This window comes from Anneissia japonica, unplaced genomic scaffold (assembly GCF_011630105.1).
Source record: "Anneissia japonica isolate Jap-2015-1 unplaced genomic scaffold, ASM1163010v1 scaffold718_len1063573_cov188, whole genome shotgun sequence".
In the NCBI taxonomy this organism is placed as follows: Eukaryota; Metazoa; Echinodermata; class Crinoidea; order Comatulida; family Comatulidae; genus Anneissia; species Anneissia japonica.
In genome coordinates, this window is record NW_022727435.1 from 760,628 (window position 1) to 788,151 (window position 27,524).

The 27,524-nt window shown below is 32.6% G+C and overlaps 1 protein-coding gene across 2 annotated transcripts; it reads left to right on the plus strand.

Moving 5' to 3' along the window:
* On the plus strand, positions 1 to 27,063 carry LOC117113713 (trafficking protein particle complex subunit 9-like). 2 transcript variants are annotated; one of them, XM_033257135.1, is made up of 22 exons: positions 1 to 117; positions 1,668 to 2,265; positions 3,078 to 3,223; positions 3,829 to 3,966; positions 4,711 to 4,829; positions 5,200 to 5,268; positions 6,056 to 6,082; positions 8,164 to 8,364; positions 8,625 to 8,788; positions 10,920 to 11,096; positions 11,389 to 11,543; positions 12,552 to 12,637; positions 13,141 to 13,267; positions 14,311 to 14,524; positions 15,442 to 15,518; positions 16,256 to 16,399; positions 17,102 to 17,238; positions 17,677 to 17,819; positions 18,530 to 18,640; positions 19,504 to 19,663; positions 22,039 to 22,359; positions 22,973 to 27,063. In XM_033257135.1, exons 2-22 carry the CDS (start codon positions 1,673 to 1,675, stop codon positions 23,249 to 23,251), a joined length of 3,588 nt encoding a protein of 1,195 aa, XP_033113026.1. In that variant the 5' UTR covers positions 1 to 117; positions 1,668 to 1,672; the 3' UTR covers positions 23,252 to 27,063. The 2 variants fall into 2 exon arrangements, with proteins under 2 accessions (XP_033113026.1, XP_033113027.1); XM_033257136.1 differs by lacking the exon at positions 6,056 to 6,082.
* Positions 27,064 to 27,524: the final 461 nt, after the last annotated feature.

The following is a 27,524-nucleotide window of genomic DNA, read 5'->3' on the forward strand; positions in this document are numbered from 1 at the left end:
TAAATATAAATATAATTGAAAGGTCAAAGGACAGGAAAACATGGACGATGAACTGAGCGAAATCCGCAAGTAGTGAAAATTTAATAAATATCCTGCCCGGGCTTCCTGGTTAATCAGGTAATAATTGATACTGAAACAAAATACTTTTTAAAATTGTACATTAAAGACATTATGTTGCTGTTCTAGCCCTCTTATTTCTCTGCCACTTACTTTCTGCAGCTGCTTTTTTGGCCTGCCCTTTTTTCCAATCCTCCTACCTACCTAGGCTAGGCCTAAGCTAAGGCCTTGGGCCCTAGGCTAGGCCGCCTAATAATAGTAGACTAGTGACTAGCTGGGGCCACGAGCAGGCCTCTCTAGGCCCTGGCCTAGGCTGCTAACCTTAAGTGATGCATACCTTAATAAGTTAAGTAAAAAAGGGAGGCAAAGAAAAAGCTTTTTTTTACTCGTACTGCCTTTTCCTCTCCTGGAATTCATGTGAATGTCTTAATCTTTAGTATTGTTTAAATGAATTACGTTTAGTGATGAGGACTGTCGAAAATGTAGTGTGTGGTAAAAAATTCCATGTATTAATAACTTGCGTGTCAAAGAAAATGTTCTTTTGTAGAAGTGTTAAACCTGCACTTATTATTGATTTGAGTTTTATTCGATGACCTCTTGTATTGTAAAATTTCCCCTTGGACAAAAGGCTTGTTTAATTATATGTTATGCCTGGCCTAGGCTTCCTTTGTCGAATTGACATAAATAAAATATGTTTTTTTTTTTTTGCCTTTCTTGCACTTTTTTTAAGAAATAATTTTAAGTCCATATGCATATTTATCATATTATAATAATTAGAATAAGGATATTTATTAGTCTTTGAATTCAATGTATCGAATTTGAAAGCATAACATATAAATGTGCTCCATACATGGCGCCCTGTGCCAAAATAAGCATGTAACAGTGACCATCAATTGTGCGAAGTTGGTTTTGGTTCGGTTAGGCTTCTAGAGTTCTGTGAGACTATGTAGGTTCATAGTATAATTTCTTGTCCGTTTCCTTTCGTTTTTGTCAGGCGCCTCGAGGTTGGTTCAAAGAGAGGCGCTATACAAATTGCAAATTATTATTATCACATGAAAAAGATGGAGTCTAATTGGTCTATTCATGGTTTTGGTCTCACACTTAGCTATTTCCTGTCTTACCAACTGGCTCAACACTGGAAAGAAGTTAGTCTAGATGATACAGTACATGTACATCTATATGATTGTAGTCCAGTTAATATTTGTCTTCATCTTGCCATAATTAAGTGTTCATGTGGAAAATTTTAGTCAGATTATGTGGATGATCGAGACTAGGTCTGGGGTTTTTGTTACATCATTTTTGGTAAATCTGATGTTGAAATTTTCAATATTTGTACATGTTTTGATGCCGAATAAAAAAACAAAAAAACAAAAAAAAACAAAAATGAATTGAATGAACCTCAGTACACCACTACAACAACAACATGTGCAGTGCAAGTTTTCTATTTATGGCTATTCATCCTATTGTATTTATTGCCTACAGTATATAATTATACAGTTTTAAAGTATATTGTAAACTACATGGTGAATTGCAGAAAGTACCACCCATATTGCTGTATTTAACTTGTAGAATGTATAAAATGTTGATATATACGTTTCTCAATTTCACAGCCAAGATGAGCTTTGCTGATTACAGCCAAAAGGCAGAGGATCACCAGTGTATGCTGGTTCTTGTAAAGCAAGTTGGTCCACATAAAAGCAACCTCTTCCATAAGATCATTGACCGTATCTGCCTGGTAAATCACACAGTGGTTCCCGAATCGAAGCGACATGTTTGGCTCCGTTTTAAACGTGTTGTGCGGCTTGAGAACAATGCTTGGGGTGACTTCCAAGCTCATCGACGCGTCACTGGGCTGATATGTGTTGGAAAAGCGACCACCGAAATTGAATTAGCCAGCATCTATGCTAATTTTGATACGATGAAGGATGGTTATAAGTCGACTTTGTTTGATTCTCGTTGTTTTATATTTGGAATGACTGCGGAAACTGCTGCAGAATCTGTGTCAGGTGAACGGCCGGGTGTGGTGTACTTCCCAAGCTTTGAGGACTCGCAGCAACTTGAAGACTGTGTAAAGGACTTTGCTTGCTCGTTGTTCTGGATATTGGAGTCCAAAAGACTTGAGAGGCTTAATGATAGGAATGATAAACTTCCATTGTTAATTGCACCGTTTGAGCGCAAGGATATGGTTGGAATTGACACTGAAACTAGGTAAAACTAGAAAGATCATTATTTTGTCCAGGGTATTTTGTTTTTTTCATGAATTTTTTTTAATACATTATATTTCGGATTATTGTTTATCATAATTATCATGTTTATAATCATTCTTATCATTATTATTATTATCATTAACATCATTTATATACTGTATTATATAATCATTACCTTTACTGGTTGGAATTGACACTGAAAATAGGTAAAACTAGAAAGATAATTTTTTTTGTTCAGGTTGTTTTTTTCATGAATTTTTGTTTTACATTTTTTTAGATTATTGTTTATCATAATTATCATATTTATCATCATTTTTATCATTATTATTATTATCATTAATTTCATTTATATATTATATTCATTACCAACACTCATCATCATCATTATCATCTGATAGTCATCTTATTCTACATTCAATATCATCATTGTCATCATCATCATTATCATTATCATCATCATCAAAAACATAATTTGTTTTATTTTAATTGTCATGTATCAGTAGTTCAGTATAGTTGAAAAATTGTTCGCATAGATAAAATTCGACTTACAGATTGTTAATTAATGGAAAACACAACAATTTGGCATGTAAAATAAGTTCGACTTAGAAATTATTCGAGTTACTGTAGGCAAAGTCAACTTAAGGCAAGTTTAACTGTAGATAATTTTCATATTCATTTATTCTTTATCTTCATTATTTTGTTTTCTCCAGGCCTGTTTACAATGTGTGTACAATACTTTAAAATGTACTAGGGCCATAAGTTTTATTTTTTATTTATTTATTTTTTCCAATATGTTTTGTCTCTTGTGTGTAGGTCATTCAGGAGGAGGGTAGTTGGTCGTATGCGCAAACATTTAGCAGACCTTAGTCTGATGGCTGGTCTTGTCCAAGAAGCATTCAACCACTACCAGGTGGCATTTGAAATTTTAAAGAATGCGAATGATTGGCTCTGGATGGCAGGTATGTACAGTATGATAACACAATTAACACATGCCATCATGTTAGTGACTAATTACTTTTTCATCGGACATAGAGGGCCTTTATTGAAGTCATCAAATAAAATCTAATTTCCATTATTTTAATGTACTCTAATGTGCTTTGAATCAAATACAGTGAAGTAACTGTACATATTAGTATCAGAAGTGTACCAGAGTTGGTAAAAAACAGTGCTTTTACAAAAATGACTTGGCTAAAATGAAAATATACTCTACAATGAATACATTTTTATTTAAAAATTTAACAATTAATAAAGAGAAATTACAAGGGAAGTACCTGAAGTAGGGAAATAAAAAAATGCTGAATTATAGTTATACAGTAAGTATAACACTATATTTTAAAAAATCAAATGATGTTTTTTTGAATACAGTTGAACTCCTACTTAGGGGACACCTTCGGGACCAAAAAAAATGTCCCCTTAATGGGCGTGTCCCCTGAATACTGTAGGGGTTGGCCGTAGTGTTAAACGATATACTTATCATCGTATCCTGACCGAAAAAGTGTCCCCTTAATAGGGGTGTCACAAAAGAGGGGTTCTAATATGAATAACACATTATTTTTCCTCACAGCAACAATTGAAGGGATGTGTGCTGCCTCAGTTATAATGTTGTATCCTTCAAGCCTAAGGAAGGTAAACCTACCACGAAACTCATCCTTCACTGGCGGCATGACGATGAAACATGAACATGTGAAGATACACCACAAAGGTGCTGTATGTTTTGGTTAAGAGGGATCTGATATAATTATGTGCAATGAAACATCTAATAAGATCTTGCATACAACCTTCATGCATTAAATAGTGATTTTTGCAATTGTAACACATTTTCATGACACTTTCAAACCATAATATATTGCGAAGTATAGTTTTTTTTAATCTGATTGGTCGGTTTTTAATTACTTTTTGTTATACTTCTGTAAATATTGTAAATATATCGATGGGTGAGATTTTTTCATCAGTACTCTTGATAAGGATCAAATAGATTGAAATGTTGAATCTCAAAATGGTTCTTTTCAGAGTTACTGTCTTTTTGTTTAATACCCATCCACGGTACCATAAATGTATACATTTTCAGAGAGGAAATAAAATGAGCAGTCAAACAAATAAAACTGTCAGATGGAAGATTCTAGTAATACAGTACATTTATTTGAATGAACATGCAAACAAACCATTCCTCTCTGACTTAATGGTTATAAGATCTACTACCATCTAAAGTGATGATGATGATGATGACAATGAAGATAATTGTGATAACAGTAATGATGATTCTTTCCTTAGAACAATAAAAATGAAATTGAAGATGTTAACCATTCCTTTCTGACTGTATGGTTATACTGTCAGTACTGCCATCTGATGATGATAATAAACATTTTTTTTGCTGTAGTGATAATAGTAGTTAAATATGACATGTAGATAAATGTTTGTTAAATTTACAAACATTAAATGTTTTTAGCTTCTACACTTCCATCAAATGGTCTAAAAGATGACGGATCTGATGATAAGCAAAAGCTCTGTTTCCCTGCTGATGATATTGTAGATAAATATAAAGAGGCCATCATGCACTATAGTAAAGTGAGTAACTTTTTTACTATTACGTTCTGATTTATTTTCTACTGTAAATAAATAACATAGCATTTTTATAGCTTGCATTACCATATTATAATCTTTAATTTAATGGCATCATTTATCATCATCTCAATATCATTTCATCATCATATCATAAATATCATCATCATCATACTGTATTATCATCTTATCATAATCATCATCTTATCATCATGTTGTCATCATCATGTAATAATAGTAATAATATATTTAATAATAAGAGTAATAATATTAATAATATTCATCATAATCATGATAATCCTCACTATTTTATTATAGTTATACGATGAATAAATATTAATCTCTTTGTTACCATTTTTTTTGTTCTGCAATTCAGTATAAGCATGCAGGCATTGTTGAGATGGAGGCCAGTATCAAAGCCACTCAGGTGATCATTATGCAACAGGTATGATCAATTAAATCTATAAGTAGAACTCACTTTTTTGCTAATGTTGTACTCTTCAACATAATTTATATTGCATTATTAGGAAATGAACCTGTTACTATGCAACCAAATATTAGCTATCTTCATCAATGAGTCGTTTGAAGTATCTTTGCATAACAGTTTTTATGATCAGAAAGAAAATTCTTTCAGCATTTTGTGCATGAGAATGCTATCACCATTTCAGTGTGTTCTTCATAAAATGTAAATAACGTTGACTAAGTAGATAATTATAGAATGAAAATTATTCATAACATGAAAAAATGTAGTTGTGGTGTCATCTTATATGCATTAGCAACCGAGATAAATATTATCCAAATTTATAAAATGCCCTCAGAGATTTTTGTTCAAATTATGCCTAAAAATAAATAACTATGCTGTTTTTGCTGAAGGAACACAGACAAGTTTGAACAATGTGACTCGTTTAAATCTTCCTAAGCAGCGGTATTGTGCATAATCAAAAAGTGTTAGGAGGTGTGTTAGGCATGAACCATCATAACTCAGAAAAAATAGGGTAGATTATGAAATTTCAGGTTATCTTGAAAGACTACAGGGCATATCCAGAAAGCCTTAAAGCTTTCTCAAGATCCCTGTCCATATTAGCAAAGAGGCCCATGCTACTTGAACTACATCTTTTAAGGCAATGTAGAGATTCAAAAGAATGTGGCCGCCATAAACAGTTGGCGTAAGGTGCGTTTCTGATATTTCATTATTGTAAATCTGTACTCTTTTGATCTCTAATTTGCTGCAGAACAAATCCGGTATAGGTAATGACAAGGTAGTCTACCCATGTTTTCAAAGTTGTTGATTGTTTTTACTAATGACTTGATGGAATGGTTACCTTTTGGTTGGACTGTTCAACTCATTAAAACTTGTTAAAATCTTGTAGAATTATTTTTGTTTTACAATTTTTTTTAGTAATTTATTAATTTAACTGTTTATTGCCACCCCATTCGACTGGAAATTATCCGATAAACAATTATTCAATTTAAAAAGCCCAATTTGCACATACAAAATCAATATGTAGACCATAATGCAGTGTTACTGGAAGTAAGATTGCATTCAGGCCCATATAGCATCTGCACAAATGATGCCTTTTTACCAGAATGGATTGAATTTCCCTCAAGCCTTTGTTCACATCTTTTGCAATAAACTTGGTCATTAGTGGCCAAGGCAGATCACAGAATTTGATGTTGACGGACCTCGTTCACGAGGTTGCCCACTTAAGTCATGGCAGGATGCTGTGAGAGGGGACCTTCCCAGGTTAAATCTCAACCCAGAAGTTGCTGCAGATCGTACCACCTGGTCTCACAAGATACAGCCACCTTACAGCTAACTACACAGCCTCCCAACAGTCTAACCCTCGCATGTGGGGAAAATAAAGACTACAAAAGATGATGATGATGATGATTATTAGTGGCTATATTTGTAATGTTGAGATGTTTTTTTTCATGCCATTTTATAGGCACTTTATACAGTAATGAAAACTGTGTGCATACAATTGTTTGATGTGGCAGCTAAGAAAATTTTATTGATAGGCTTTGTGCAAGGTCATAATGAAATGTTGACCTAGTCAAGGGTCATATAAAATTATCACTTTGAAAAATTTATCAAGAAACTTCACAGGGTAAAGAAATTACTGATATCTGTTGAGTCAGTTAATTTCCACTCACTGTTAGGCAATATTTATCGGATAATTTTCAGATTATTTTGTTGAATGATAAAAGCTGCAGAAACATGGATTGAATATCCATAAACACCTGTAAAAACAGCTGATTTGCATATGAATGAAACTTTGTATTATGAGTTACTCCTAATCTGTTGCATGACATGTGATTAAACCTGAGTATAATTTATTTTTGGCATGTTTTTTTTGTTGTAAAAATTCTGAAAATAGAGTTGAGTGTAAACTCTGCATATTGTTAAAAGCATAAAACTAACTAAAACACACATTGTTTATTTTCTAATGCAGTTTGAGTGATAAAGGGTGAGAATTAAATCAATGTGTCCATTTTCAAATACAATAAAAAATACATTTGTTTATACATAAACTTATATCCAGTATATACTGTAGATATGTTTTATATATTTCACTTGTTTTTTTTATATGTTTAAAATACTATTATCATTATTCATATAGATTTAAGCATTTATTAAAAAATATATATTTACAATGATTATAAAAAAATGAAACACTGGTAGCACTTTAACTTGATATACTGTAATTCAGTACGCAAACTACATCAATTGCAGAGTATATAGTAGTAAACCAGTGTATTTTCATACAGACAAATTAAGTAATTTTTTTGTTATTGTTATTTACTAATATGGTTTAATTTTCACTAGGAATTCTGTGACCAGAATAATGTCTGTTTTAATTGTTGTTAATTATGTTTTCGGTGTTTTGTCTGTTGATACTCATTGCATGTTGTATAGTTTGTTTCAAGTGTGTTACATTTCATCACAACAACATTGTGCAGTAAATAATGGTTTTATGTTGATTTTGTTGTTAGGGTTTTGTTTGTTGATATTTTTTGTGTTTCATCGGAATTTTTTTGAAAAAATTAAATTATTATAAAGCAATTAGTAGTCTCATATATTTACCTAAAACTAAAAATAAGGCAGTACTATTTAAAACTAATTTATAATATTATTTTATTGTTACAAATGTTTTTCCTACATTCACTATGTGAAAAAATCTAAAACCACTCTCATTAATAAATAAATAATAAAATTCAGTGTGACAGAAAAAAGTGTTGGTTATCATGAATTGAATTTTCGACCCCAACAGGGAACTATTTTTGACTAATTTTTTATGTAGTTATCAAAATATTCGTTCATTCCAACAAAATCTTGTAGAAGAAACTTGAAGCTGCTGAATTTCTACAGAACGTTGTCTACATCAACTTAAATTTATCGGATAGTGAGAAGGTGGAACGCTACAACGCCCTCTCGCATTTGTTTTCTGAGATAGGCTTCACACGCAAGGCATCATTTTTCAAGCGTGTGGCTGCTATGCAGTGCGTTTCACCAAACAATACATCTCCAGCCTGGGGACATGTGAGTCTGTCTTTTGCTTGATGAATATTGTTTTTATTGTAAAAATGTGTGATGAAAAAATAAACTTAGTCATATGGATTTCAGACCCCCTCCCACTGCCCGCATTAATATGGGCTCCCATCTGCGACATTCATAGTGTCACCTGTCCAGTGTGCTGACTTCACAATGAATTTGTGCTAAAATTGAACTACTTTTAATGCCTTTTGAAAATATAAGCATCCCTGTGTTGATAATGCTGTAACTTTGTTCTATATCGCCAGTGCCACACAATGCTATTAGACACAATGAAAGGGTATCGGATAACACTTGATCCCCGAGAGTTCACGGGCAAGAAGGCAAATGGTTGGCCTGACCTTCAACAGCGCATAATGCAGGAATTAGCGTTTACAGCTCGCAAAATGGGAAAGGCTGAAATAGCTATAAGGTAATAATATATTAATTATTTTATAAAACCAAATTAAAATTTGTTATAAACATGTTATTTTTAAATTTCACTGAATATGAAGCTAACGATCACTAGTATAATTTTGTAAATCTTTTAATTGTATATCAATTTTAAAGAGAAGCCACTGATAGAGGATTAAAATGCCCTATGTTAAAAATGATGTGACATAAGCTTAATACTTTTAAAAGATTATTTAGTATTACTGGTCATAATTTTTCTAAATATTTATATTCATAAACAGTAATTAATAACTCCTTGACTTAGTGTAATGTATCATTACTGAAATTATTTGGCATGTCTTCTTAACTGTTATATTTCATTCCTTGACGTGTTTACTTTTTGCATTATAAATCATACATTGATTGAAGAGATCAGACTAAAAATAACAAGATATATTTAGGTAGTTTACATTTAGCAGCAATACGGTGTTAGATTTCACATTTGCTTGTTATTAGAGATTCTGTTATTGTAACATGGCATTGATTGGTTAGCGTCTCGTGGCATTGATTGGTTAGCGTCTCCTGGGAAAAGATCGGTGGCAACATGTAAATGAAATTACAATTAGTTGCAAACAGGAAGAGGTGTAATTTAAGAGCTATAATGTGCGATAGTGATAAACATTTACATCTTGGGCAGCCAGTCGAAAAATAGATCTTGTTCCAAGCAATTCTCTCTTCTATAGAGAATTTTTCTTTTATTATAATGTTACATTAAGAAACTAATATATTGTATTTGTTTACTGATGTTATTGATTATACATAATTGTTTAAAATTATAATGATATTATTATTTTATTATTAATATTTATAAATTATTATTTTTACTGTTGTTGATGTTGTTCTAGATATGTTTTAAATATCATTAGATTATTAATAGAATTAAATTATTGTTATTACTATTACAGTACGCTATATTTTGTCGTTGTTGAACAGTAAAGTACCAAATAAACATGGTTGTGCTTAAAAAACATTTTTTTGGAGGCTTTATGCAGCGTTTATTTCAAATTAATTGAGTGTAAAAATGGTATTGTGTGATAGGTATAATGGAAGTTAAAAAATTGGTTTTTTATTAGTTTTTTGATGATACAAAACATCAAGGTAAGTTGTACCATTGAGGAATTTAACTAGTTCCTCCTTGGTTGTACTCTGCATTAAAAAGCACAATGTTTAGTGTATTAAAATCTTGAGTAAGTGCTGCAGTGTTAATTCGAAAGTTATGTCTAGGGAAGGCTTTCGATGTGGATTTGGGGATCATTTAAGTGCTAATATCCCAGACCTAAAAATCTAAAAAACTGATCAAAGGAATCTGAATGAAACCTTTTGGAATGGTTTGTCCTTTTCCAAGAAAGAAATGATTAAATTTTGGAGTATGGTGTGGATATGAGGACCATTTAAAGGGAAATTCACAGACCTAGAACTTCACATTCCTTTCTGGAATGTACAGTCATTGCCAAGGAAAAAGTATGCAATTTTGGTGACATTCTGGAGTTGCATGTGCATACCCTTGCAATGGAACGTTACAGACCTAAATATCTTAAAAACTTATCAGTGGATATGAATAGGACTTTCAGAATGGTTTGCCGCGATCCCATGCTCCAAGGAACAATGATTGAAGGCTCTAAGTGGCTACCCGATCGCGCATAACTAAAAAGTATTACTGTAGTTGTCTAGTTGCTTATGACGTTTGCTTTGTAAGTGACAGGTCCCGGGTTTGAACCCTGGTGGAGGTTGAGATTCTGTTTTCATTATTTATTTCTTTCAAAAAGAAAACATGCGATTTAATTTTATATTAGGTGGGGTTGGGGAATTATGATGTGGGCGGAGGTATACACAGTTGGAGTGTGCTCTAGTTATAACATTAGGCCTATTAAAATAATGGGCTTATTGAAAACACTAATTTGATTACAGTATTTTTAGCTCTGATGAGGAGCTCTGGAAACACTCAGCTCATTAATCTGATTGATTAATAGATCTTTTTTGTATGGGCGGCTGCTAGAGTCAATATACTCTACTGCTTCTATTATAATGCCCTCATTGGAGCTTTTGAGATCACGAGAACTTGTTTTAAAATTGTGTTTTACTGTCAGCTATTTATTCTTGTTCTCCTGCAGGTACATGTGTTTTATTCTTCATTGTCTGGGTGATCATCTGTCCACGGTAGACAAGCGAGATTTAGCTGGGATGTTAGAGAGCTACACATCAAAAGTACCAAGCACATCGGATGGCATTTCACTCGACAACGGTCTCCTAATTCCTCCTGTACCTTTCACAAAATTTCCAGCTCTTAGGTAACATGTCTTCAAATATACCATACAAATTTACTTATAAGTGGTGCTTTTATAGATTGAGCCTATACTCTTTATAATAGCTACATAAGTTGTAAGTAGCACTGTATCTTAGTGCTGGCCTCTCAATCCTAGGGCACTGGCCTAAATTAAAAAAAATTAAATAGGCACTATATAATTTTTTTTTAAATATTATTTATTATGTTATTTATTATGTTATATTTATTTTACTAGAAGAAATCTATAGATAAAATGATACCCTAAAAATTTTGGACTTTTGATTCTTTTCTTGCAGGTCATTCAAATTAATTCGTTTGTCACTGCACTTAGATCCTGTCCATATCCTAGTAGAAAGTCCCAGCTGTAAGTCTCCAGTATTTAAGAGCCCCTTTATCTACTCGCCTCTTCAGTCGTTGAACAGGAATAAGAAGCTACCACCAACCAAAGTTCGTAAGTATTCAAAATCAGTACTTGACATATGCTGTAGTACAACTGGATATAGCATCATTAGAATGGTGGTCGATTATTACAACCTCTGCAAAGAAGGTTATTTATTCACCAAAGTTTATCTGTTTGTTAGAAAAAAGATTAAATAGTCAATATTTGTCCAATTCCAAATATTTGAAATTGGAAATTTTGGCTGGGCCCTCGGGACCTGTGACACCTACATGGTCCCTCTCCTGCCTAACTCACATGTGAGGATTATTCAAGGAACAGAGTGGTTATGCAAAGTCTAATGAATAGATCATCATAAACTTTAGTGGAATGGTACATATAGGTGTAAGGAAGAGGTGATTAAATTTTTGCATGAAAGGGTCAAAGGTCATTAAAAGGTCACATAAATTTGGAAAAAATATGCTAATAAAAATAATGTAAATACTAAATGGATCATCATTAAACTTAGTGGAGAGGTGCAAGTTGGTTTAAGAAAGAAATGATTAAATTTTAAGGTGAAAAAGGTTAAAGGACAAAGACACAGAAGGAAATTCAGTACTTAGGGACAGGGTTGAGGTACATTATACAGTGTTCTCCTGAAGCCGTTTTAGCTGTCAATTTTACCAGTAAAAATAACTGACCAACCAGTAAAAATTGTGTGTTGGTAGAAGAAAAAAGCACATTATTAGGCCTAGGTTGACTAGGCTGCCCTTCTTTCAATAAACGAACATCATTCCTTTCCAGGCCTAAGCTATGATTACGTATTATTGTTTTTTGAAGCCATTTAAATCCACTTAAAATATCTGAAGTTGTGTGCGCTAAGCTGGCTCTATATGGACAAATTTACCAGTAAAAATTTTTCAATTGGGAGAACACTAATTATACAATCGGTGGAGTGATGCCTCTAGTTATTGGCACTATTGAATACCAATTATTAGTCTGTATTATGTGTCACTCAATTTTGGATGTGAACAATGTCTTAATTGATATACTGTAATACTATGATTATTTTTGTAATGACAGCTTTCAAGTGGGTTGCTGATGAGATATGTGAGGTCGAATTAAAGTTCTATAACCCTTTGCCTTTTGAACTCCGTGTTGCCAACTTGGTGAGTATTTAGCTGTATTAATTGGTATTTAAATGTTATAGTTAATTATATAAATGATCGCTTGAAAGCTTCAATTTTAATTGTTAAATTGAATATACAATAGTCAATTTATTATGTAATGCTTGTTTTATATTTTTGTATTTATTTTAATAATATATTCTGTTCCTTTGTACAAATAATATCTTCTACAGCCTTAAAATGATTGAGGTGATTAAGTGTATCCATGGTTAAGTATACTGTGTATTTTAATTGTTGTTTAATTTTTTTGTTAAAATCATATTTCTTCCATCAAAATTGAACCCAAATGCTGATTACTAATGGTCACACTAACTCATACTAAATGAGCTATGGGGCCAAGTGTGTATGCCTTACAAGTGTTCCGTATACTACATTTCGTGTGGGCTTTTTTTGTAAATGTTTTGAAAAGATAGTGGTACCATGTGAGACATTACCAACTCTGAATTTATTTTACATGGTACATTTGTTTGTTATTACAATTTTAGGGCTTCCTAACAGAAGGGGTTGATTTTGACCCTACACCAGCAGCTATTGTCCTACCAGCTGAATCAGGACCACATCTTGTGTCTATAATGGGAACACCAAAGGAGATGGGCACATTGAAAATAACTGGTATGTATCTCGTTATACTGTTAAAATTAAATCTTTGATCAAATCTCTTATTTTAAGACATAGTATCGTAAGATGTGGTTTAATAACATATGGTTTCATAAAACAGTACCTCATAAGACTTTTACAAAAACCGTAGGTCCACTGATTAATATCAGATAAGATAGTATAATACATACTCCAAGTATCGAAATGCACACCATCGTGTCGGGATTCAATATTTCGACATTAATTATGTCATCATCAGGAATGATGATGAAATAATTAATGATGACATAATTAATGTTGAAATATTGAATCCCAACAGGATGGCGTGCATTTCAATACTTGGAGTATGTATTATGCTATCTTTTCATAAGACTTTGTCTCATAAGACATGGTGTCATATGACATGGTCTCATAATACATGGTCTCATACAACAATAACTCATAAGTCTTGGTCTCATAAGACATGGTCTCATACCACAATACCTTATAAGACTTGGACTTGATATAACATGATATAAGACATGGTCTCATAATACATGGTCTCATACAACAATACCTCAAAAGAAATGGTATCATAAGACATGGTCTCATAATACATGGTCTCATACCACAATACCTCATAAGACTTGGTCTCATAAGACATGGTCTCATACAACAATACCTTATAAGACTAGGTCCTATATAACATGATATAAGACATGGTCTCATAATATATGGTCTCATACTACAATACCTCATAAGACTTGGTCTTATAAGACATGGTTATCATAAGATGTGATCTCATGATTCATGGTCTCATACAACAATACCTCATAAGACTTTGGTCTCATAATGTAAGACATGTTCTCATAATACATGGTCTCATACAACAATATAGTACCTCATACAATAATACCTCATAAGACTTGGTCTCATAAGACATGGTATAATAAGACGTGGTCTCATAATACATGGTCTCATACAAACAATACCTCATAAGACTTGGTCCCAAAGACATGGTATCATAAGAGATGGTCTCATAACACATAGTCTCATATTATTTTTTGTGTTTCTTTTAGGATACACTACTACTGTAATGGGTATAAAAAGTAACTGTAGGCTACCGATGATACCTAGTATAAAGGAGCCATATTATCAGGTTGATATAGTTCCGTCACTTCCAAGGTTAAAGGTCACAACCTCATTACCAAAGGCAGCGAGTACACTAAGTCTAAAACCAGAATCAAGAAAAGTGTCTGTTGCCTCCTCAATCAACTTGTTGGAAGGAGAAAGGTAATGTATGAAGTTCTGTCTACTATTATTTTATTCAAGAATATTTATGAATGTAAATACATGTTCTTTAATAAATTGAAACAAAGATAATGGAAACTTTATGTGTGTAGTCAGTAGACTAAGACGGAACGTCTACTTGTTTTAATTACTTAGTTTAATTACTTATTTTTAATTACTATACCATATTTATGTTGTTCTTTGTTCGGGTATATAATGTTCTTTGTTCTAGTTCTATCATAGCCTTCCTTTGTCTAGTTTTAATTAATCAATGTCAGAGGTAAGTATGAACAATCCAGCTTACCAATCGATCTTTTGTCCGTCCCCAAGATCCCTGCCTCTACTGACAGTAGACCCACTGTCGAGGCATTAGGCAAGTGGAAACACTTGTGCAATCTTCCATGGGAAGATTATGACTTTGATGAGGTAGGTCTGATGATAGGCTCTGATGCACCACAGGCATTCTGGGTTGTAGAGGAAAGAAAGAGTAGCCGCAAGTGTTGGAAGGAGAAAGGTAATGTAGGAAGTTCTGTCTACTATTATTTTATTCAAGAATATTTATGAATAAATTGAAACAAAGATAATGGAAACTTGATGTGTTTTCCACTCAAAGCTTAACAGTGTACCCCAATAGGGCCTGTGTGGTAGCCTTTTAATGGTTCACCCATCCCAATCCCATGAAATTGCCCAATCTGACCGGACAATGATGGATGGCATGTTCATAGATTGTTAACATGCCAGTCATTGATGGAGTCTTTAATTTGTTTGCTTTCTGCTTCTACAATTCCTTGACTCTTCATCACTACACTGGGAGTACCTGCCTGCTTTGTAATGGTCAAAATGACCTAGTTTGTACTGTAATGTAACGGTTATGTGTATGGTGTTTACACAATTTCAATAATATTATATGTCTCTTTCAGTTATGGATGTCAAGTAGTTCTAAGCAACACAGGGAAAGTTCCTGTAGAGACTGTGTCCCTAGAATTAACCAATTCAGGTACTGTAATTAGTCAAGATGACATATAATATATATTGAAGTCTGAATAAACCCTCCAAAAATTAATTAAAGCATTGATTTGCCATCATGATTCTTATGATGATGCAGATAAAAACCTTTTTTTTTTTGCTGATTTACAGACCTTTTACTACATCCTTATTCTACAGCACAGGTGGGCAAAGTGTGGCCTGACAGCAACTTTTTGCGGCCCACGAAAATGAATTAAAAACCCTATGTGTGCGGCCCGCTAGGCAACATTGGCTAGAAAACACATTGATTTTTATGGCCCAGCACCGGTCATATGTAAAAAGTAACATTAAACTGAGAATAAAGTGGTGTAAAAGCAGTGCTTGGAGATTGTTGGAAGCTCACTGGAAACATCAAAGTTTGGGTGTGGCCCTCAGTTTTACATTAATAATTCACTTTAGCCCTCCGAACGATTTGTATGTCCACCCCTGATCTACAGTATGCTAAGTGTTTAAATTGCTTATTTTTTTTTCGTATTTTGAATTGAAAAGCTAATAATTAAAATATACAGTACCCAGTAAACTATTGAACTATGAATGTTAAATTTGAAGGTGTTTACAGACACAGTTACTTTTACAAAAATAAATAATGTGTGTAACTATGAATATCCTTCTATATGCATTGCCTTCTGCAAACAATCATTTTGGCTGACGACCGTTGGACGAATGCATTATTTGTCAAATGAAATAACTATGTATTGAATCTTGCAGAATTCGTTCCTAAGGATTGTTTTACTTGGAGTGAGGAGAATATAGAGACACAACTGCCTTTGGCTCCAGGAGCCAAGTTACTATTCACAGTTTACATCAAAGCCATTGGAGATTTCCTTTTGAAAAGTGCAATACAAAATGATGGTAAGTAATATTTATTGGTTTCATGCGCAGAGAGAACAGTGGCGTATCTAGGGGGTGCGCTGGGAGCATGCCCCCTCCCCCCCAAAAAAAAAAAATCTCAAGCTCAAACAGTTAAGGATCCTCCCATTTCAAAACTCCTAGAAATACCACTGATAGAGAAGCACAGAAAAGATGCTTTCATCACATACCCTTGAGTAATTAGATTCAATGGAGACAAAAATTAGGAGAAAAAAAATCACCAAATTACTGCAAGCATTCATAACAACTACAGTATATTACTTAATTTTGAGTGTTTCGTCCAGTGGTTGCATTTCAGTCTCTCAACCTTGAGGTCAAGAGTTTGAACCCTTTCTTATAATTTTACTTGTGTCTTCGTGCAAGGCACTTTACCTGCGTTTGTCCATCTCCACCCAGGAATATAAATATATACCTGATTATGATGTGGTGGCATTGAATGTTTTAGCCTAATTTGTATTATATTACAAGCACCACTAGGAATATTTCCCAAGGATTGGAGGAGGTCGCACTTTGTGCCATGATTTCAATTTATAGATCCAATGACTTACAATAACAACATAATCAGCACCTTGTATTCCTTGACAAAAGGCACAGTAGTAATTCCTATATTATTTTAATGTTACTATTACTTGATTGTGATATTCTTATTTTATGAAGAAATGAATATACTTTTGTTTTTTACAGAAATGCCAGAGACGCCGACTGTAAGTAGTTATTTTAATAGTCCAGCTCGTAATCAACCGAATCGCTCAGTATCCACTGCGTTCCTTGAAGCCAGTAAGCCATCTAGAATACAAGACAAAGTGGATAGTATAGTCAAGGTGTGTATTAGCATATATCATCTTTTTCCTATTACCATAATGTCAGCAGCACCATCATCTCTTTTAATCTCCTTTAATGTCACAACCATCATCAACAAAGCTATCATTTTTATGGTATTATCACATCATCACTATTATCATAATCATCATTAAGATGACTATCATCATCTCTCCATCATCATTATCATTATTGTCTTCATTGCCATCATCAACATCTTCATCATTTATTTTTGGTTTATTTATTCACATAAAAAAAAATAATTTACATAAAATTATTTGTGGCAGCAAGAAAGCTTAATTGAGAGCAAAGTTGTTAGAATACATTAACTTGAAAAAATATTGTATAGTTTAATTGATGAATGAAATATTTACACATCATCTTTATTTTATAGATAATTATTTTCATATACTCACATTAAACTTCCTTTGACATTGCAGACAATTGAAGGATTGTTGAAGCTGACATATTCTGGTGGTGACGGTTTAAAAGAATGTTATTATCGCGAAACAAACCTACTAATTAAGGTGCATAAGAAACCCTCGTTGATGATCACAAATTGGACAACAATACCAGCAACAAGGTATGTGCACACATTTAGTTTTTAGTTGACTTGGAGGTAGTGTTGAGAAATGTCATGAGAAATTTGTGGAACATGCCGAGCAAAGAGTGGCATATCAAGAGAGTGCTTTTAGGTACTCTTAAGAAACCTAAGTGCCTTTTTTGCGCGCAAAGGCCCAGGAATACCCACTTTTGCTCATGAGGGTTTTGAAAACTTCTTTTAATGCTGAAAGAGTTTTTAATTTGAATTGTAGCAAAAGATTACAAGGGGCATGCTTAGGATTTCAAAGAATGGTAAAAAGACACCAAAGACAGGGCTGTACCCCAGTTTCTAAGCCCCAGTGCTCTGGTTTCCTCCATTAAACAACCATTTGAAAAATGTTTTTATTGATAAATTTGATTCAAGTGACTAATCTAATAATAATAATAATATTAACAACAATAATTGTAATGATGATGATAATAATAATAATAATAATAATAATAATAATAATAATAATAATAATAATAATATGCGCTAAGTCGGACATGGAAAATCTTGGTGTTATTTTTCCCTTAATGTCGATTTTTTTATATTCTCTAATTTCTCCATTGTCTAAGTTCCCCTTAAAAAAAAAAAAAAATAATAATAATAATAATAATAACAACAATAATAATATATGGATTTGTATAGCAAATATTACATTACATTTAGTGGCATCATTTCATAAAGTAGTTTTTTTTTTGTTGCAGTCCAAGACAGTTTTACTTGGTGTTAGATTTCTTAAATGGAACATGCAATGAAGTACATGTGCAATATGGTAGTGATCAAAGTATGATCTTATCACATAAGCAGAGCAAAAGGTATAGTAATACTTGTCATTGTTATTGTTGCTGTTGTTACTGTTATTAATATTATTGTACAGTTTTATCTGGTCTCTGTTTTGTAAATGAATTCAAACTATTTTTGTGTGTAAACCAACTCTTTGTATGTACTTGTAAGATTTTGATCCGTTGGCAATTAATTTTCTTAATATTGTTGCTAATGCATCAAAATGTCATAGTGTGTGTAAAATATTGGATTACATACAAGAATAGTTTGATTTATTTATAATACTGTTATACAGATTAATATTGATACAAACATATTCTTTTGTGTAAAACCAATATGCTTACTTTTTCTTTTAATGTTAAAACCAATGAAGATTTATCCACAGTTAACATTGTTTTTAAATATTATTTTATAGTATGATCAATTTTTATAACAATATTTTTGCAATAGAAAAATTATTTGAAGACTGATAAAATATAATTTGTAATTGAGGTATGGTCTTCTAGTTTTTGTCTTGCTTAGTTAGCTCGAGATAACGCAACAATGCTAATAGTAAAAAAATAAATTTTGGTTTTTTTTGTCCAATTTAAAATATTTGAAATTGGATTGGAGATTTTGGCTGAGCCCCTGGAAACCTGCAATGCCAGTAACAACATGTAACATACATTGTCCCGCATCCTGTCTTATGTGAGTGCTATTGTATGAGCAGAACGATCTAACTCAATTTTAAAACCTACGGGTTATAACCGGGATCTTTAGCACAAGAAGCATTACCTCTTGGCCAAATGCTCAGCTCATGATATCTTCGTATTTTTTTATTTTCTGAGCATGATTGAAAAGTAAAATACATAGACTGCCCTCTATGATAATAAGATTAATTTCATTTTATGTTTAGGATAGCAATTTTGGTAGACAGATTTACGATTACAAGGCCTAAGCCACCATCTCCAGTCACCCCGAAGCCAGGGTGTGTAGCCACACCTCTGGAAGAGGTGAAGCTTGACAGGCTGTATGCCCAGCAGCTTGCTATGCTTATCAACATTTCATGGTCTATAATATCCTTTTTATGTATTGACTTTATATTCTATATATCATGCAAGTCTCATAATATTTAAGAAATATTTTACACAGCAGACATCATGATACACAATATTTATATTTCTAATAATAATAATGGTTAAAGACATGCATAAATGTTAAGTGATGCTGTAAACTCTTCGAATATGAGTGGGAGATTGTCGCATGTTGTTGTACTGCCCAATTCACTACAACTGCATCAGAAACACTATGTATTTTTGTTTTTCTATTTTATGTGACACACTTTATTTTGCACTGTGCATTCTCTGGAAATAGCACAATAATAATGATAGTTACATCTGCTATGGCCTGTGTATATTATTATTTATTTTAGTTTTCACTTGTCATCTTACCAGCCAACTAATACATTTCAATTGAGTTTTTATTACATAAAGTATTCTGCATATAATATGTAACCTTGAGGCTCTTTACATCATATCGATTTACAAAGGTTAATTATTGATGAAACGAGTATTGAAAGACACTATGTGACAAAGGATGAAGCACTGAAGACGTGAAATGCAACATTACTCATTAAAAGTTAATTTTTCACACATCCCTAGGGTCATTGCCTCAAGAAGTGATAATAATGGTAATGCTTATTATGTGCATTTTGATTCCAATTTATATCTAAATCCAGTATTCGTTGAAGTCCAATTCTGAATGTGTTCTTTTGTCAATTGCTATTTTTGAAAAATTAACATAGGCTTTTTCCAGTACATTTCTCTTTGTAAAGGCCCATATATATTTATACAAGTGGAGATATAGCTTAGTGGTTAAGATGTTTGCCTTCCAATCTCAGGGTCCTGGTTTCAAATCCTGTGACAGCCCAGAATTTTTTCTCATGACAAAAAAAAAAACATCTCCATTTCTTAAGCCTCAAGATAAGACTGCTGACAAGGCATATTAAATTTTAGCCGACCTTCTAGGATATACTGAATGGGTCGCCCTCTATAAATATGGTTTAAAAAAAAATAAAATAAACAAATATTGGCAAGGCTAATCAAGAGATACTAATTTTATAATGATAGTGACATTAACATAAAAAAATATAGAATTCTACTATGACCAGATGCTGTCTGAAAAGTACCTGAATATTTTGTTACTCTCAGCTTCTTAATTTTCACAGCATTATATTTATTAAGTAAGATAGTGTTCATGTTAATAATTCAGTTAGTATGACTAGAGATCTGTGATGTTTCACATTCAATATGGATACTTTCTCAAACTGGTACTGTATGTCAGCTTACGATGATCTGCCAGCTTATCCTAAGGCACCCATCCAGATATGACGTCATAATCGTAAGCTGATACACTAGTAATAATAATTCTTAATACAGTCCCTTTTAATAAAAAGCATACAGAATGGATGAAAACAAATGTTGTAAGTAACTAATTGAGTATTTAACATTATCTTGCTTATTCTTATATTATCCTGTTGAAGCTCATCAAGAATATTAAGGTCTGTTCATAGTATCATTTTTTTCTGTCAACTATCTGTAATTTATCCTGATACAGTATAGGCCTGCATGATGGTGGTCCCCTTGGGACACACCTACAGGCTTAAATCCTGTTTTCCACTAGACGAATTTATTAGCGTGAATCAAAGGCATTGGTTCGGTTCCTAAGCTCTGATTGGCTGCGCATTTTTTTCGCTTCGCAGAAAGTAGAAACAGTTCGAACTACTGATTTCTCAGAAGTGAAAACTCCATTAGAAATGTAAATACGCATGAACATGAACCAACGCTTGTGATCGCTCAAATAAATTCGCAAGTTGAAAATGGGCTTTAAGGATTATCCATGCTCGTTTTTGTTTTTGTTTTTGTTTTTTTTGTATTTAGATGTTTGACCTTTCAATCTAATGTTTTTTTGATCTATATTTGCCTGTGAATTTTGATATTTATGAATATAATTAATTTTTTTAGTTTTTCGCAAGTTCGGTGATTCTTTTTGTAGTGCGTGTGCATTTTTCTTTTGTTTTCTTTTTTTTACCCTGAAATAAAAATAAACAACCACACACTCATCCCATCACATGTATTTAGTCACATAAAATTTGAAAGAGTGGAAAGTTCTTTATATTTTTGATTTGATCAAAAATTACATATAATATATATATACAACATTTTTTATAGTGGCCTTTCACCCAACACCCTAAAAATACATGCTGATTATGGTCCAATCAACATTTTCAGAAATTCTACGTGCCTCAGGCAACTTCCCCTTGCCCCAGGAGACCTTCTTTTACACCAGGGAATGTGTAATACCAAGTATAAAATTAATTTTATATTCTATTTTGTGAAAAGACTGAAATGTATATGCATTAACTTAATTGTTTCCTTAATAAAACTGTTATGCTTCTGAGAAAAAATCTGGAAATGTCTCTGTGGAGCACATATCTCTGTCAGATGCAATGATAGATAACATCCGGCTATGTCCCATCCATTGGGACGTCACCATCAATGGCGTACCACATGATCACCAGGGAGATCCAATCAAATGCAGCGATGGAGAGGTGATTGAGTTACGGGTTAATCTGACTAACAACATGGACGAGGTACTAGATGACTTGAGTATCTTGGTGGAACCCTTTCAAGACCAACAGAATGGTGTGCGGCTAGCACATTATGACCAGCATGTAGCATGTATAGGCTGCAGCAAGATTATTGATGAATCGGTGAGTATATAACTGTGAACACAAAATAAGTAAATCCTTGCCGATCCACCAGGATCGGTAAAAAAAAAAAAGATTCAACCTTCAAATAAAATGTTAAATTACTCAGTTAACATAAACATTAACATTTATATAGCACACATTTCTACAATGTACATCGTAATCAGCAGCGCTTTACATGACTAGTTTAAAATTTAAATTAATTAATTTATTGATTTTTATTATTTATTTTTTATTTATTTTAGTTATTTATTTAATTTTGCTAGTGAACTTTATTAGTTCAACACAGTTTATCGTTAATTTAATGATTTTATTGATTTTATTTGATTTATTTCGAAATTCTCACAAGTACAGAAATTAAAAGAGTCATAAAACAACAGTTATAGAGAATTTCAGCTTGTTTCCAAAGGGGTCCCGTTAAAATGATAAGAAATGCTACGATGACAAATTACAAAGGCCAAAAGTAATACTGAATAATATAAACATTTTGCTTGACACGAGAAACATCTGAAAGAACTAATAATGGGTGTACAAAACTCTAGTTAAATGTATAAATGATATCATTAATTAGCATTAAATTTAATTTCTAATAATATATACAATATTTTTGTTCCAGCTTGGTGTAGGAATGACGCTGACGCATATTTGCCAGTATACCTTCTTCCAGCCTGGTCTCTTCAAGTTCAGCATTCAGTGCAAAGAGAAGCGTCCACGGTTCAGTTTTAAAGACCCCAATGAAACACCTTTGCGGGATTGCCACTCAAATGGGCTGAAACTTATAATGCCAGGCAGTTCCCAGCCCAGTCCTGCCACTAAGCCTTCAAAAGTACAAACAAATCTAACAGTGTGGAAATATCGACCCCCAGTTGAAATCCTAGTTATAGGTGAAGGCTGAATTTAGGTAGGCCTAGGCATGATGAGTCACAAAAGGGGGTATTGCCCGGAGGAACGGCACTGTTCATGCTTAGTTTACTACGATGGTCACAGGAAGGAGTTTTAACTTGAAGGAATATTCATTGCCATTATTTCCGTTGACATACACTCCACAAATTTCCTATTTCCAAGAATAAACTACTTTAAAAATTTGTCAGTATTAACCAAGAATTACTGAGAATCTGTGAAGCTCAACTCTAAATAATGTGTGTGTATAAATGTGCTGTTTAAAATATACATATATTTTTAAAAATTTTTTCTTTTATTTATTTATTTTTAAATTTTTAATTGTGCTGGTCACAGGCTGAAACCCAGAGGCGCTTTCATTCTTTAAAGCAAACAAGTAAAACAGTTTAACCTTAAAAGGTTGAACATTTGATAATTTAAATCTTGAAGCATTGAAGTATTCATATGTTTGTGTGAAACCATTGAAAGCAAATGATTAAGAACTGTTTGATTTTAAATAGTATTACAATGTATGGATTACTGTGACATGGCGATACTGCGACAACGGGAGTCCATTGAGGGTGAACAAGTAGAGGTATTTTGGATTTCAAGATACCTTTATTGTCAATAGACGTCTGCCACAATTGGATGTTGTTCCTGCAGCCAGGCATTCACTGCGCCGAATGGTCGCCGGACGACGTGATACTACGTGTACGCAAAGGATTGTTTTTAATGCTGATGTGTTCAGATTGCCACCGACAAACAGCAGGCAGCGTTGCGTCGTCTAGTGCTCATAGGGATCAGAGTAAGATTCTTTGTGCGACGGTCCTACAATGCATTGAGCTTCTGGCTTAAGGGGTGGATCTCAAGCAGTGTCATCATTGATATTCTGTTTTTGAAGCAGGTCCTTATATGAGTTAGTCTGCAGAATATTGCATGTTTGTGGAACATGTGCATATACCTTGGTAACAACTGACCCATCAAATTCTGATGGGTCAGTTAAGTTTTATTGACATTCTGGAAAGGAAACATATGAAAAGATAAAAACAACTTCCACCTCAAGATAAGAACAGGCCTCCACTAGCCAACTCTGAAAAAGGAGCAATAGGCAGTACCATTCACAGAACAACCCACATTTAATTGTTTACAGTCAAAGATTCAACATTGACTAGATAAATTACAAGCAACATAAGTTATTAGATTAAAGTTAGATGCAACTCAAAACAATTAATTAGAATAAATTGCATATTTCTTTATCATTAAAGAAGTTACTTTGGTGCTGAGCATGGTGTTATCAATTTTTTTTAAGGAAAAAAAATTGTACTGTATTATATTTAAGTCATGTTTACCAAATGGTTTCTACAGTGTAAAGAGATTTTAAAAATTGGTACAGTTCAGTATTCATTAGGAAAGTGTTCGAAGTTGCATTTGACACCAATTACAACTCAGGGTTCTTTAAAGGAGATATTTGGGTTATTTTTTAATTGTCATCCAATTTTAGTTTAGTAAAAATCATATAAAGATTAGTTTTTCTTTCCACAAATCCAGCTCGTATCAGTTACAGTTATTTAATAAGCAGCCAGTTACACATTACGGGGAAGTATGCCAACATACATGTCCAATATATTTATTTATATTATGTGGACTATTGTAAATCACTAACTAAATTTTGGGAATGGGCTTTTAAACATATATAGTATTATATGACTTTTTAATAAATACTTTAGAAATATGTCTTTGATTTGCAGTTGGAGCCATCCTCTCAAAGATTGTCGAATAAAGAAATGAATAATAAATTACAATTTTCCTATTCGAGTTAAGGCAATATGATAGTGATTTTACAATTACGATAGTATAACCCTAATGATTATACCAGTTTTGAAGTCTAGCCGTTATCTAAATGCATGGCAATATACAGCAGAGATTTATAGCCCCATGATTGATTACGTCTACATACTAATAAAGTACTTCTTACACAGCCATGACTAGACAGGCTCTACTAACCAATATAGCTTCTCAACTTATCAAGCGTGTCCTCTTTTTCGCTGATATCCAGGTCGGAATGTTCTCGTCCCTCGTGGGTACTGTCACTTTAAATGAAAATAGATGAGAACTTACCAAAATACGGGACTTAGAAATGGATTCGTAAGCATATATTGGAGTGAACTCATCGTGATACTTAATTTCATGTATGTTGATGTGTTCTCTAGTTTTCTTGACTTCAGTATCTGTATTTAACCGTAACAAATGTTGTGCCGCAATACACAAATGAGTATCCAGACGCGATTGAAACACTCCCTTTGTTTTTGACTAAAATAATTGTATTGACCATAGTAATTAATGCCATGAACACTGTATTGTCAGTTTCCCTGAATTAATAACTAAATAAATAAATATAAAAAAATATTGCCAAATTGAGAAACTCTGATTGTACCCGCCCGTTTTCAAAATTCTCAATTCGTATTGTCGAATTTTTGCGTATGGTCTTTTAGTAAACCACTGTCGTAAGAAAAATATAATTCATAGTTGGTATATATACTAACTTGCCATCATACCTCAGTTGATAAAACAACTAAACGTCTAGTTGGTTGTACAGTTTTAGATTCGAATATTGACGGAGATTTTTTCCAGACCTTAATATAACATTTACACTGTTTATTAAATTGGTGTTTTTTCTTCCCTAAAACTATAACTTGAACACGACTAAGACAGGCATATAATGTAGTATATAGAAGGTAGTTGATAAAGAAGATACATGTATTTGCAAAGTATTGTCATACAGTAATGCGCTGTTGGTTACACAGTATGTAAATGCGAAAATTAATGTTAATAACATAACATATATATTATATAATATTATATTTGTATCTTATAAAATAATATGCATTATTTCCAGATTGATTTGTAAAGATATTAAATTTTATTTAACTTATATTGTAATCCATCAGCACACATAGACTTACATCTATAGTATTTTAACTTGATTTATATTGCCGATGTTATTTAATGAACTATAACTTCGTGTGAAGTTTTTAATCCATTAACAACCAACCTTAAGTTTTGTCTGATCAAGATAATTTGGTTGATTGGGACGTAACACGTATATATATTGTTGATAATATATATAACTAATGTTGATAATGATATACAGTAATCTAAAGAAACCAAATACAATTGCTTTAACTTTTAAATTAACCATAAACCTCTTTATTAAAACTATACAATAACTTATTTCGATAACGTTTTCGTTAATATTGTTTAAAATTATGGGTTATTAGGACTGTTTTTTATATCGAAATTTATTATTTTTATGTAACAAAATGCCTATTCATAAGAATATTTGCATATATTATGAATATGCATTCTGAAAAACCGAGTATTTACTGTACTGTTTTATTTTAATAGTGTAATCTGAAAATACACATTAATCAATGTGAATATGCATGTGAACTGAATTTTAATGTACAATTTGAACGATTTGCTTAATTTAAAGCAAAATATAAATCATATGATAATGATAATAGTGCCTATTAATAGTTATGATTATATTATAATAGGAATCATATGATAATATTAATAGTTATGATTATATTATACTGTACTATATAAGTAAAGCTGAAGATTATTTTTCTTTATGTATATTGTTAAATTCATTTGGATAAATAACCGTCTTTTGCCAATATCAATGTTAATTACTATTGATATTCAGTGGTGCTTATTACGCATGTGTAAGTGACACGGAATACATTGGGTGTACTTTTTGTTCGTTAAACGATCAATTGATATGTAAATAAAGACTCATTATTGTGATCAAACTTGTCAACTCAATATCAGTATCCTCTATTATTGAACTCATTCGACTGGTACATTTCTTGGAGTATTTTTTTTCTTTGTTAAATCATTTCATTCGGTTGGTGCGCTGCATGAGCTCCGTTTCTTAAGTTTTTGAAATTGCAACGTATGACGTAAGAGGCTGTATGCAAATAAGCTAACATTCATACATTTTCATTGATACGCACAATCGGTTTGTTTCATCGCCATACGTCATTAGCACAACTTTACAGCTCTGTGCTTATATTGTGCATTTCAAAACCGGTGGTGTCTATAGGATTTACTTTTTGAGTGGGAGGAGTGTCTTGACTTGAATTCTATTCAGTATAAAACATCAGATACATTAAAATGCAACAAGAACAATTTCAAAAAAATTAAAATATAAACAAATCCATTCTTGAAAAGTAGGAAATTTGAAAACGAGAAAGAGTGATGGTCTTTGTAAACTATGGTAGCCC